This window comes from Neltuma alba, unplaced genomic scaffold (assembly GCF_004799145.2).
Source record: "Neltuma alba isolate B1F8T4 unplaced genomic scaffold, ASM479914v2 tig00011874_pilon, whole genome shotgun sequence".
NCBI lineage: Eukaryota > Viridiplantae > Streptophyta > Magnoliopsida > Fabales > Fabaceae > Neltuma > Neltuma alba.
This window is the reverse complement of record NW_021636476.1, coordinates 46,597-61,398: the sequence shown is the minus strand read 5'-3', so window position 1 is coordinate 61,398 and position 14,802 is coordinate 46,597. Positions and strand designations below refer to the sequence as shown.

The window sequence follows — 14,802 nt, the reverse complement described above, 5'->3', positions numbered from 1 at the left end:
TGTCCTGTTCATTACCATAAATATATACATATTTGTTTTTTTTTTGGATTTCTCCTCCGGTATCTCAAGAAAATAGGCGTCTTTCAGCCGTAACAACGTCTCCAGACTAATCCGGATCGAGGGCTTGCAAGGAACCTTTCGGTCGGCGCCCTCTGGCCCTTCAGGGTGCTGCATTCTCACAGTTCGAACTCGAGACCTGTGGTTAAGTTAGGACAGTCCCAACCAGCTGACCTAACTGCTCGGGGTTTATACATATTTGTTTTTATTCTTACAAAATTTCAACCCCTGATTCGTTCGCGAAGCACTTGTGAGGACCATGAGTATAATGGGGGAGGGTGGTAGTTTGAAAATTCGTGGGTTAAAAGGATAAATGGGGATTGGTTAGGTAACTCGTTTTAATGAAGATCTGATACAGTAAGCATTATTGGATACGGGTCAATTGGCAGGTCTTGATTTTGACGATGATTGGGTAATAGGAATAGTACCATGAAAATGGTTAACATTCTTGAATGTTAGTTGAGAACTGGGAGTTTGTACTGTTTACAAGACAAACCACATCAATGGCACTTCTGTTTACAACATTTCATGAGATCATCAACGTCAACCAACCCAAATGACAGTTATTTCATGCCTACATGTGCAGTATATATGTAGTGTGTGTGTGTGTGTGTGTGTGTATGAAATGGAAATCTGAGACACAGCATTGGTCGGTCGCTGTATGTGAGATCAGTGTTTGAAGCTGCGAAGCATTTTATAAGTTACCAATTCTAAAAGTCGCCGAAAGCGCCAACATAACATATAGTAAATTCATATTACTCTAACGCCGTGACCGACCTAACATCCCATGTGTCTTTGCCCCCCCTTCCCTCCACGGTGCTTCTCCCACAAAAAAGAAAACAAACCATAAACCAACCAGATTACTCACCCTTTTGGTGTAGTATCTGAGAAGAAATCGCAGCTTCTATGGCTTACAAGTTATTAGAATTCACACACATTCGATGTATATACATATATCTAATGCAAATCTTATTCTTAGAACCCCCAGCATAGTTACGTTGTGGGTTCGATTTCAGCTTTACCCAGATGTAGAACCCTAACATCCGGTATTTTAGCTTAAAATAATGAATTGGGTTATTGCTAGTTCTTATAATTTGATCAAATTTTGATTTTGATCCTTTTAGTTTTATAAGAATTTAGTCTGAATTAAATAAATGGTCTTTATATTTTTAATAAGTTTTTATTTTTAGTCCCCATATTTAAATTCAAGCTAAGTTCTTATAAAATTATTGAAGCCAAAACCAATAATTTAAAATTACAGGGATCAAAATAATGATTCAATCAAATTATAAGGACTAACAATAATATTAACCCTAATAAATTTTATACTTTGCAAAGTATAATTACTCTCACATTTATTTGTATTGTAAAATATAAAATTAATTCTTTACTACAAATTTCAATAGATAATTTTTAAGAGGAGCATTAAAATGAAACACAGGAAAAGGGGGGGGTATTATGCGAAGGCTTTAAAAGCGTAAGAGAAGTGAAGGCACATGGAAGCATTCATTCCACATATTTTCATCGCAACATGCTCCACACTTCGCTTTTAACACCATCCCCCATGTGCCCTTTTATTCTTCTTTCTCACTCTGCTCTTCCCAAGTTATAAGTTACCCATTTTGTCCATTCTCATCAAACCCTAACAACTAAAATTCCTTTACTATTTTCATTATATCAAACAAACATGCATATATATATTTATATATTTATATTGATGGCGATGTGTAACATTGACACTAGCTAGTAGCTAGCCATTCGAACTCATCTCTGATGAAATCTAAGTTTATTTTTTTCTTTTATTCCGGAAATTTCAACTTTTAAAAGCTAAGGATGAATAGTAAAATTAAAGTCACTCTTTTTTTTGGAGGTGGGCCATTGACAGTTTTTAATCTTAACTACTTTAAAATCTCCTAAAAAATTATAAATAAATACAGGTGTCTTGTATCGTTCAATAAATGTTTAGCAATTGGCATTAACAAAGCTTCATATTCAATATCGATGTCGCTTAGGAAGCAAATAACAAATTAAAGTGATTAGCGATCGCATTTTCCTTTGATTTGTTGATATATGAAACTCGTGTCATTAATTCTCTAACACAAATGTTACTATCACACCTAAAGTGAAAAACAGATTCATCATGAAAACGATAAGTGGATATAATAAGAAAAATTAACAAGTGTTATTCCCAGAATGCGTGTAGTTTTATGCTTCTTTTATGATCTCACTTTTCTTTCAATCACATGTTTTCTTCTGAGAAAGTCATATTCTCATTTAACCCTCAATTCTTAGGTTGTTTTTATCTAAGTATGGACCAATAATTAATTTACTCTTGTCTTCCAGTGAATTCTGTGGTTATCCTCTTAAGCTATCTCATTGATGGATGGTTTTGCACCAAGAGGAAAACGACAAGCGAATTGCAACATATATAGTACATAAAAGCCATTTCATTAGTTATATAAAACTTTAATTAAATTGGATACCGCCAAAAAATAGTTATTCAATAGGTAAGAAGCCCCTTCAAGAAATCTGGGCTTTTAAATCTAATTAAAGGTCACTAATTAATTTGAAGTTCTTAAGTAGGAATCTGTTAACAAGGAAAATGGAAGACAGGAGAGGGAGGAGAAGTTTTAATGAGTTCAATTTTTAAAAAAAAAATTAAAAAAGCGGGATTATAAAATTTTAATGAAGAGAACATATATAATAAAAGAGTATGAGAAAGTAAAATAAAAATTTTTAACTACACTGTTCCAATTTTTTGAAATCCAATTTATTAAAATTTCTCCCTCTCTCCCCTCCTATCCATTTCTCTCTCTTATCAAACAGACTTAATAGCCTCCAACAGTTACACTGAATTGTATTCATGCGTGAATTACACATATTTCATTCATGTAAACTTTAATTCGGATTGTTTATTTGTTGTGATTTTATAAAAAAAAAAAAAAGTTATATTAAAACCATACATGTTTAGATATAATATTTAAGAAAATAGCTTTTTCATGTGAAAATGCTTTTTAAAGATGCGAAATATGTGTTTGCACCAAAACTTCTTTCTTCAAAGATAAGAAAAAGCTAGAGAGACAGAGAGAAGGAAAGAAAGCATCATGGAATATGATACATAAGTTAAGATTAATAGATATAATAATCAATAATATCTTGGTAAGAAATAAGAGTAATTTCTCTATCTTTTACAAAGAGATATAAACAAGAATCGATGAGGAAGAAAATAAATTAATGCCACTTGACGTTTAAAGCACATAATATGCCGATATATACTATTAATAAAATAAAAGGAACAGAATAGAACGTTTAATTTAAAAAAAAATAAAGCAGTTAATAGTTCATGACAGCCAAGTATTGATTATTTCCCAATTAGGACTTGATTTGGGAAATTAAAAAGTGTAAAAAGAAAAAAAAACAAAGATGCTTATAGTTATTATATATATATATATATATATATAGACACACCTGTAATTAATTAGAAGTGAGGATATGTAGAAGCACTAACTCATGAAAATATAATGATAAATATAGGAACATGGAGGCTCCACAAAGCATCAAATCATGAGTGCTTAGCATGTGGCATACAAATTAATACATTAATAATGGTGGCTCAAAGTAATTGGCTTTGCTTCAAATCTGCAACTATTTCTGCCTTTATCAAACACTACCTATTAAAAATAAAGTGGGTGAGGATCATATAGCCTTCAGGAACATGGATTAGAGAATAAAAGTTATTATTGTGACAAAAACAGTGAATGGTGATAAGTTGACGAATAAATTAATAACCTCGTTAATTATAATTTTATGGAAAATCAATAGTAACAAATATTGGGGTAAATTACACAAATCTAATGATACATACGGACCTTTTTCAAGTCTTAAATTGCTAAAATCATATAGATTTCTCAGTTTGTTATTAAAATTTGCAATGTTTTCATTAAGTCGCATCAATTTCTCTTGAATTTTAATATAATTACATAGTTTTTTTTTAATTTTTATGAGAATCTTATGTATATTTTCAAAACAGAGAGGAGACGTAATTTCGGTAAAATTGAAAGAAGAACATGCAATGCACTCTTGTTTCCTAAAAATAAAAAATATATATATTAAGTCTGACAAAACTTAATAAAATGCGTATATTATCCACAATTTTCTTTGAGTTTCTTTGTTGTGATCAAATAACAAGAATCCTGTATACGATCCAACGCCGGTCTTAATCTATTAATCGAGAGAGATTATCGTCACTTGATTAATTTTGAAAAGAATTTCTTCTTCACTTGTCGATGATGATCGGGACTACTTAATGTTTGTAAAGTTCTCACACTCCTTATGGTCTTAATTATGTGACAATGTTAACTGATTTTACAGTTTTTAAGGAATGACTGTTTAATATCCTTAAACTTGTAAAAAATGTGTGATTTTTTAACTCAGCCGTTAGGTAAAATTAATAACCACAATAAAATGTTTCCAGTATATAATTAATTAAAAGCATCCCGACAGCTATCTTTGTCTTATATTTATATGGCCAAATAGGGTTGTAAAATTTTGCTATGATTAAAGTTGGAAGGAGCATATAATCTTAACTTATTAAAAATTAAAGTACATCGTCAATATTAGTTAAGATATCATAACCTGATGAAACATACATATAGGTAAAGGAAATGCTTTACTTCAACACAAATAAAAGAGTCTAACTTTATTAACTTACAGTGCAAGATCATTAATTAAAAGATAGATTAATCATCTTAACTTCTCCATTTTCTAATATTCACATAAAATTTCATTTATGTTGCTTTTGTGTGCATGAAGCTTCGAACTGTTTTGAGACCATATATCCACAGAAAAATCATTAGCAAACATGTGCTATGTCAAGCCTCACCCCAACACCATAACCTTATGATGCCTCCCACTTTCTTCAGCCAAGACGTAAGCAATTACCAAAATCTTGATATATATATATATGTATGTATATATTATTCTCCAAAAAAAATTTGGTTGATGATGATGAATGAATTGCTTTTTCCATGTGAGAGTACAACAAAAGTTAAGGGTAAAGAAAAGGACAAGCGTTTGCGAAACCTACATTATTTGTTTAAAAGCTTTGTCTAAACCCACATGGAGGGGTCATAGCTTGTCCACTAAACTCACCAAAATAAAAAAGAAGAAAAAAGAAAGAGAATATAAAGTAACAAGAAAGGCATATTTATATATCAAGTGTATATAGTGTATAGTGACAACCCCATAGGTCAGCTCCACTACTCTAGCTTGTATATATACACTTGCTCCGTTTTCTTTCTTGCCGACAATATTTGCAGGTTTTGGAACACATTAATATTAGGGTTTCCTTTTCTTTTTCTTTTTTTCTTTTCTCTATCTCTTTCTTCAATGAATAGTCTATTTTTGGACTCTATATAGCTTCATTGTCTTCTCTTTTGGATAATATCACAATCTTTTGCGTCCATGGAGCTTAGTTATGATCTATAATGGCATCAAACATGAAGTGATAAAGACATGTACGGGATACAAGTTACAGGACATGATGACGAATTAACTTTGGGATGACTTTGCTTTAAGTTACAGTTCGTCGACATATTGTCGCATGTTGATCGCTGCTAATTAAGTTGATATATAGGGTTAAGAGCAATTGATAATAAAATTAAACTTTTACTTGAAAAATAGATCTCTCAAATATTTTAAAAATTATACAGACATCCCTTAAACGGACCTCTTCCTAATTTTACTAAATTACTCAATTTATATTTTTTATTTTTGAAACTTACAGTTGTTGGAAAATCAACAATTAAGCGCACATATTTCTCTTGAATTTGAATGAAACGGCACAAACCACTTCATTTTATTTTTGGAGGAAATTGGTGCAAAAATTTGGGAGAAACTCCCATGTAACCTTGAGAATAGATGACAAATACGCATAACTATGATAAATTTCTCAAAAATGATGTGTTTGTCCTAGTTTTAAAAACAAAACATGTATAATTCAATAAAATTCAATGTGCATTCCAAAAAAAAGTTATTGAACGTCAGTCCAACCAATTAATTTTGTGGTGTACTACTTCAAGAAAACTTCAAAAATTTGAGAACATATTTGTCCAAAGGTTGGTAAAGTGGAAGAAATTTGATAATTAGATGGAAGAAAGTATATATATTGAGGGGGGACGCCATTTAGTTAGTTTAATTTTGGTGTGATGGTTTTTGATGTGTCACTTCACCTAATTAGCAATTGTGCCTTAATTTTCTTAATGTCACACGTGATATTGGATATATGGAGTCAATGATTAACGGCCTCTCTAATAATTGTGTGGATTCAATTATATATACTGACAATTTTATTTGTTTGGATTATAGGGTTTGTAGTTGGCCAGGCACATTGTTATTCACTAAATGAAAACGATTAGGTACCTTTGGATCAGATGCTTGAGGATACGTGCCCTTCTTTCTAATTTAATTCTTCAAAAAATATTTAAAATCTAAAAAATTACTTCAATTATGAAACATGAATTCATCAAGAGATTGAAGTTAGAAAAGTTTAATTACTCGAAAATTGAAATAAAATCTACTTAAATTATCGGCTTGACGCGAATTTGAAAATTGATATGGTAGTTAATAAATTTTTTTTAACACTTCTCAAACATAAATTGGATGTAATATATATTTTTCACATATCAAATCACACAAGAAAATAATATTCCACTGATTGTTTTGAAACTTGAAAGTTACAGTTAGGCAGCCCATAAACACGCGCAGATATGGGATTTTAGTTTTCAAATTGAGCCATGATTTGCTGCAGCTGGTTTCAAGTCAATGGTCATGACTTTATTGATCAATATTAAGGAATTAAGCGTTTAGAAATTAATTAATCATCGTACATACGTAATTGAGGTCAAATGCAAGTTGATTTGGTCCTAATCATCCAGTGTGTGTCGTTATGTTCTTGGATATTATTTGCCATATTAAGTAGAAATGAGTTGTAATTTCTTGAAAATAAGAGCAGGAGTTGGGTCAGGTGCTAGCCAGCTTTTAAAATTACTTTAATTATTATGTGAGATTCAGGATAAGAATCAACAATATAATTAACACTATCATCAATTAGCGTGCAAGAACTTGATTATATTTTCAAAGGCACTGTTTATGATTAAGACATTCTATTACATCAATTCCCAGTTTTATTTTACTAGCTGCTTGCGTTTTAACCTTACTCCCATGTTAGCTCCAATCCCTTCACGATTTCAACCTTTTTTTTAATCATTAAAGTTGGACCAAATAATGATTCATAAATCTGCCCCGCAGCATATTAATTCTATCACCAAGAGAATCTGGACCTGTCTAGATCGAGTAATAAATTAATACATTTGTGTGGCCATTTTGTCACAACTATTCATTTGCAATTTATAGGGTTTAACAAGCGAAGAAGTAAGATAGACTTTTATCAATTTCTTAATTCAAATCAACATGCCTAGGTGGCTCCAGCTCTATTCACAATAAAAATTATGTATCTAAAGATATCGATTATCATGAGAAAAGAAGGAGTAAAGTTAAAAGAGATAAAGCCATGTTTGTTTATGTGGTCTCAATTTTGATGGATCGGGAATGTGAATGAGATTGGGTGTGAAAGTAGGACTAAGAGTGCGATTGAGCTTAAAAATTATGTTTGGTATGAAATATTTAGAGGGGATGATTGCATTAATTTTATTTTTAAATTAATTATAAATTGTAAAAAGACTATAACAATCTTGTTTAAAAAAGGCCTTTTTATTTGAAGGGATGGGAGGGAATTTGGTCTAAGAAATTTCAATATAAGCGTTAAATTTTTAATATCATCTCCTCTCATAGTATTTCTCAATCCTATTTTTATAGGTTTGTCACTTTGTCCAATCCTAAGTAATATGTAATTCCCTGTAACAAACACTCTTTTATTGACTTTTCTTAATTTTAATCCCAATCTCTACTTGCTAATGCTTCATGCCAAACAGGGACTTAGAGGACAGTGTGGAGCTATGACGCAATGCGATAGTAAATAGTATTTTGGATATGATGGAAGTGGGATTATGGTCTCTTGTCCTTGTGCGTGGAATTGATTAGGGCAACTTGCGTTGTTAATGAAGAGGTTATATAAAATTAATTAAAGAAAGGGGAAAGCAAATGAAAGGGTACTTTTCAAGCATTTGAAAAACCATAAAGAAGAAGGGACCAACCTCCAAAAGACACACCTAAACCAAGCACTCCATTATTCATTGCCACGCACATTACTACGATATATATGGTGTGAATATGACCCTTTAATTAATTTCTGCCAACCTGGTCGTCACTTGACGTTTAATTAACAACATGCCTATAGCTCTAATCAAGGCTTGGTGTGTGTCTACTTTTTAGTTGTTTGTGTAATTATTTTTTTAGAATTCTCTGTTATATTACCAAGTTTTTGCAATACAAAAATTTGACTCCCAATACCATGCGTACAGGTCATGCTTCTATTCTCATACTTCTAATTTTCTTTAAAGAAAAAGATTGTCTGCGTCCAACTTCAACGCTTCTTCTGTATCTTTCACCTTATCTGAGATCTCTACTTAATTAGTCAACAGTAATTCTATTTTGCGAAACTTCAGACAATCTAATCTAAGTTTCCTATAGAATGAAAGTTTCTTTATCATCATGTTATCAGTTACCGACATAAATACGATATCATATGTTCCTTTATCAGATGTTATATCAGCTTGTAGTAACATGTTATATTCGTCTATAAGTTTTCTGAAAAAAACGGTTTTTGTTATCGTTTCGATTATAACCCTATATATATATATATATATATATATATATATATATATAGACACACTTCACAACATCATTTTTATCTCTACATATCAACCAACAATACATCATACACTCTCTCTCTCTCTCTCTCTCTCTTCCTTATCTTAAATATCGTCGAGAAATATAGATACAATGGCAGCAGCAAAATACGTGTTTGCAATGGCAATCTTATTCGTTGGTGTAAGTGTATTGTGGGCCACACCTGGAGTAGTTTCATCGGAGGCACCTTCTTCTTCTTCTTCTTCTGCTGCTGCTGCTGCATTATCACCAGAACAAGATCCTAAATTTCATGAATACTTGCGACAGTGTTCCAAGAAATTCAAGAAATGTGGGCCTCTGGCGTATGATGCTGTGGTCTTTAAGAATGCGACCATGACTAATCAGTGCTGTTACAACTTGGTTAAGGATGTCGGCAAAAGTTGCTTTGATAATTTGCTCACCCTTGTTCTTCATTCTCCTGCCTTCAAGGCTAATGCTTCGGCCATCAAAGAAAGCAACCGTCAAGTTTGGAATCACTGTTCTTTTATGTCAAATTGGCTTGATTAACTCCATGTTGTTGTCCACTCATTCATATACTGATATGATGAAATTTTTGAATAAAACTAAAGTCCCTGCCATATTTCGGTTTCACTACTTACTTCCCGTTCTTAATATGAAATCTAATTATCATTCAGAACGTTCAAATTGAACTATAAATATTATATTAAGGATTAAATATAATACTTTATTAAATTTCACCTAACTAACAATATCTTTAATTTGGATTCGATAAAAGACAATAAGAATTCATTTCACTAGCTATCCATTTGCAATTACACAAATTTAAAACAAAACGCGTTATGTATAACTCATACATCTATTATACTCTTCGCAGAAAATTCAAAATCACAATTTTACGTTTAAGAAAAATGTAAAGAAAGTGTTTGTCTTGTCATTAGACCTCGACTTGTAACCTCTTGTTAGATATTTAGATCCAATGGTACATTTTACTATATCCGATTCTTAATATAAAATCTCATTTGATTTATTTTTTGTCCTAAATATAAGACCACAATCTACTTTGTCTCTTATATTTGTGTATCTTTTTTTTAAGATAGTCCTTATAATAATGGTAATTCTAGCCAATACACTTAATTAGTAAGAATATTTTAGGAAAGCAACACTTATTTATTACAAATAACTAACTTAACTTATTTTATTGATCTCCTTAAATTAGTCAACTAGCTTTTATATTTAAGACCAGAAGTAATATTTAACAAATAACATAGACTACACTAGCTGGCTACTTTTATTTATTTTTACCAGCAAGCTAGCGACTTTTATGCTTGTATATATTAGACGGGCAAATCATGAGAATTTATTTCAATGTTTATGTCTGTGGATATTTTACACCTGTAAATCCCATTTATCCTTCTGTTCTATTTGAATTTCAATCAAAGTCCTCTTCTTTTTCTTTTTACGGGAGTTCAATTGAAATTCATTTCGAAACATTTATTTCAAAATTATCAATTAGATCATCTTCCATTGAATATTTCACGCTTCCTAAAATAAAACTACAGCCCAAGATTCTAGTTGTATATGGGCCCATTGTCAAACTGCAATCGATGGGTCTCAATCAAACGTCACTGCTTGCGCTGAAATTCCAAGGCCCAATTGAAATGAGAAAAGCCCAAATGGGATTAACGGGCTTCATTGCTTCAGTATACCAAAGAGGCCCAAATTCTAAACTCTTGGGAGAAGGTGCATTAAACAAAGAAACGACAACAGATAGGGTGTCGTCTTAGCAGTCTGCTGAAGCAGAAGCATACGACATGCTTCGGGGGTTTATAATAGCACCCAGTATCTAGCAAACTACGTACTGAAACAATATGCCACCTAAACGTGTGCATCTTAAAATTTTCCCCTCTACCCATATTTATTTGTTCTTAGAGAGCTTTAGCTAAACTGTTGTTAATGGGTTGTCGTTTTTAATTGTCAAATGCGCTCTAACTGCATGGTTTATGCTTATTGTTGTACTTAAGCTCCGGCACTTATTGCTGATTTTGAAGTATCAGACGGCATATATGCAAGCGCTTGCGCAGAGGATACCGAGGAGTCATCCCGAAAAACGACGTCGTTTGGATTCAAGAGATGGGAATTCATGATTTTGAAGCATCATGGTTTTCTGGGCCTGAGGAATAAGTAGGCCCAATCCAGCTGTGCTAAAATTCAATTTAATGAAGAAGTACAATGACGGCAAAGGTCAAGTTCTCAACCACTTATCATAGTGTTACCCCCAGTAGATCAGCCCAACAAAGCCCACGATAGTTCATAAGCAGCCCAAGCCCACATTCTCTAGATATTTTATGCTTCGCCATGACACGTGTCTACACTGCACTCATACTTATCCTTTTAGAAAAGTCCATATAAAAGCTGTAATTCTTCACCGTATGGTCAATAATATATGAATATACAATGATTATTCTCCCTCGTTATTTTGTTCGTTTTGTTTGTTTTGCTCGTTTTACTTGAGGTCTTCCTGATACACAGATTCAAATACTGTACCAAAGGCCATTAAATTCCAAAAACATGAATGGTTAGAAAACTAGTGAGCATTTTATTAATACAGACAACAATTATTCTGATTTTACTATTGATTACTTCTTGATAGTTTGGAAGCAAAATATTTCGTGAATGAAAACTTATTTATGTTAGTCCTTGATGCGATATTTTCATTTGAAAATTGGGATGGAAACACTATTACCAAGGATGGTTGTAAATAGTGGCCAATCCTTTAAAAAAAAAAAAAAATTCTTCCTTCGATTTTTCATATTTAGAAGGCAAACATATATATGATTCACAGTCCTCATCTTGGATCTCTTACTTCCGCTTCTTCATATTCTATATCAGCTCTCCCCTTCCATGTACAATTTTTAGTAATGTTTGTCATTCAAGACTCAAATATGGCTCTTGATCGATGATAATAATAACTATTTGACCTTCTTTACAACAGTTTCATGCAAATTTGATCGATCAGGTTACAACTGCTTGTCTTTTTATTTGGGAAGAATCTGACAGGCTGCTACTGCTATAATTACTGCTCAAGAATCACAGAAAACGAGGTTGATGATAGACAACTATACGCAAAGTTGGCGATCGAGATTATGATTCTTAATTTGTTCCACTTTCTAAAACTAGGCGTTGATGGTGGAAACTCTTGTTGATTCTTTTCCTCTGGTTGATTCTGTCAAAGACAAGAAACCAGTTTCATACTAGCTAGTTTAACTTCAAAACATCAGGCCCTGTAACGTCATTATTTGTTAAAAACTATATATTCAGGTTGATGATGGGCATGTTTTGTTTCATGCGATGGATTGAACATATGGGTATTTATTTTTATTCTCTCAAATTAATTGGTCTAATTGTTTAATGTTTGATGCCTGGTTTTATAATGTGTATGGACGGACGGTAGTGGCAACCATGTTTAAACAAATGCTGCTATTCAGAGGGGACCCACAGAAGCTTCAGTTAGCGAATGAAATCTGTCGGCAAAACTACGCGAGATGAAGTCGACAACCACTTCCAATTCATCAATTCTTCTCTCATCATCATCTCCATAACCTTATCCTTCTTCTCTAAAATGGTTTTATTAATTTATATGCAAATGGTTTATGAGACACACACACACACACGCAATATATATATATATATATATATAAAATATTGGCCATTATATTGTTGTTAGTCCGAAATGAGATGATGCCTAGTCTAGTGTATAATGATCCAGTCAATTGGTCTACCCCTAAAATTTCTTGAAAGCATCATAAATAATTGAAAACTTGACTACTCAGAGAGAATCTTAGTCTTTAAGGGATTTGATATGTATGTTATGATCTCACTTTTTTTAAAAAAAAAAAACGCACATGTATTGGCACATAAATATAGAGAGCATCATAAATAAATAATTAACGGCTGTCATAAAAAGAATATAATTCCTATTCTGTAAGAATTGACGAAGTCAAGGTCTTGTTTTAACGCCCAGAAAGATAAAAAGAAGTTCACATCATTTTAAAGCGTAGTGTTATATAAAGATGATAAAGGAAACAGTATATATACCAAATAGCCGCTAACTTGGTATTGTTTGAATGTGATTTTGTTATAGGATTAATTAGCATATACTACCTCCATTGCTAAATTTAAGAACCAGTTTGCTAATTTGAGTACATTAAAAAAAATAAATTAAATTAGTTATTTGTAATCAATAAATTTTATTTTTCTTAAAATATTCTTGCCAATCAAGTATATTGGCTAACACCACCATCATTAAAAAGACTACCTTAAAAAAATATACATAAATATGAGAGACAAAGTGAATTGGGGTCTCATATTTAGAATCAAAATAAAAGTGAAACGAAGTCTTATGTTAAAGACTGGAGGCAGTATATATTAAATTCAAATGCTTTTGAGCGTCATTAATTACATGATCTCCGAGATATTGATGTGAACAGGGCTTTGTTGTAGCTGATGAGGGTGTGTTTGTTTGAAGAGGCAAGGGCGAAAAGTTTGGTGGAGTTGCACTAATGAGAGTGCCCTAATTAAGACAGGTATTGTTTGTTGTGTTATGATTATTATATATAACTACTTGACATGGAAGTTGAATATGGTAATTAAAGGGTGGCTCTCCATGTATCTTAATTTAGTTTGTGAAGGGCGTGGGCACTCTGCCACATGGGGACCCATAAACGACGGTGGGTACCTGCGTCCTCAACTCTCTCTCAAAGTCAAAAAAGCAATCCAAAGCTGTTCAGGTATTTGAACCATAAACGACACTTTCTCTATCTTTTCTTGCTTCCTTCACTACTTCTATTCTTAAAAATAATCATACTGGTCCCTCTTCTCTGCGTTTGCACTGCCCTCTTGTTCTTTTTTTTTCCTTTCTCAGCTTCTTGGGAGTGTCGTTGAAACTTGGAAGCATGGAATCTCAATGAAACATGCCATGTTTAGATTCAGGTTCTGTCATGTTAAAGTCTTTAAATGTCAGATCCAGAAAGAGAGGGTGTGAGACTTAAATATAGAGTTTTTTTTTTTTGCCCATTTAATCTTTTACCATTCGTTTTTAAGAAATACTACCTCGAGTCCTAATTATAAGAGGTAGTTGACTAATTTGAAGGAATTAAAAAAAGAAGTTAAGTTAGTTATTTGTAACAAATAGGTGTTTCCTTTCCTAAAATATTTTTGCTAAGCAAGTGTATTGGTTAGAACTATCATTGTTAAAAAGATTATCTTGAAAAAAAAATATGAGAGACAAAATGGATTAGGGTCTTATATTGAGGACCAAAATAAAAATCAAATAAGGTCTTATATTAAGAATCGGAGGTAATAATTCATAAACTCGTAGCTTTGGAGAATTCAAATCTCTATCTTCATGTGTTAGCCGTTTTCAACCTGGGTCATCCAAGTTTTCACTCTCACAAAACACATCATGAGATAAAATGATCATATATATTCATACACACACACACATATATATAAAGTGATGATATATATACTCATAATGGTATGGCTCTATATTCCACTTTATATCTTTAGATATACCAATATCTCACTCTAGAATACGCAATCTAATCACTCCAAAATGTTTCAATGAATCACGTCCACACATGAACTAAAACTATACTTAATTAAGAAAGCCATGTGTCACACATATCACAGATCATTATTATAATAAGAGGAAGGGATGAAGGGACATAATATTCATTTAGATGTGAAAGAAAATCATGGATAACTCTGGAATCATTCTCAAATTACAATGAACAATGATTTTTCATCAGTTTTTTAAATTTGGCGTGGAACATTCAGGAGCATTAGCTTGCACGCAATGGTAGGGAAGTATATATAAAGCAGTCCTCTGTATACGAATATTTATTTATTACAGGA

At 32.1% G+C, this 14,802-nt stretch overlaps 1 protein-coding gene across 1 annotated transcript; it reads left to right on the top strand.

Moving 5' to 3' along the window:
• The first annotated feature begins 9,018 nt into the window (after positions 1 to 9,018).
• On the top strand, positions 9,019 to 9,432 carry LOC114718855 (protein DOWN-REGULATED IN DIF1 11-like). The gene has a single exon (XM_028904298.1). It carries the CDS (start codon positions 9,019 to 9,021, stop codon positions 9,430 to 9,432), a length of 414 nt encoding a protein of 137 aa, XP_028760131.1.
• Positions 9,433 to 14,802: the final 5,370 nt, after the last annotated feature.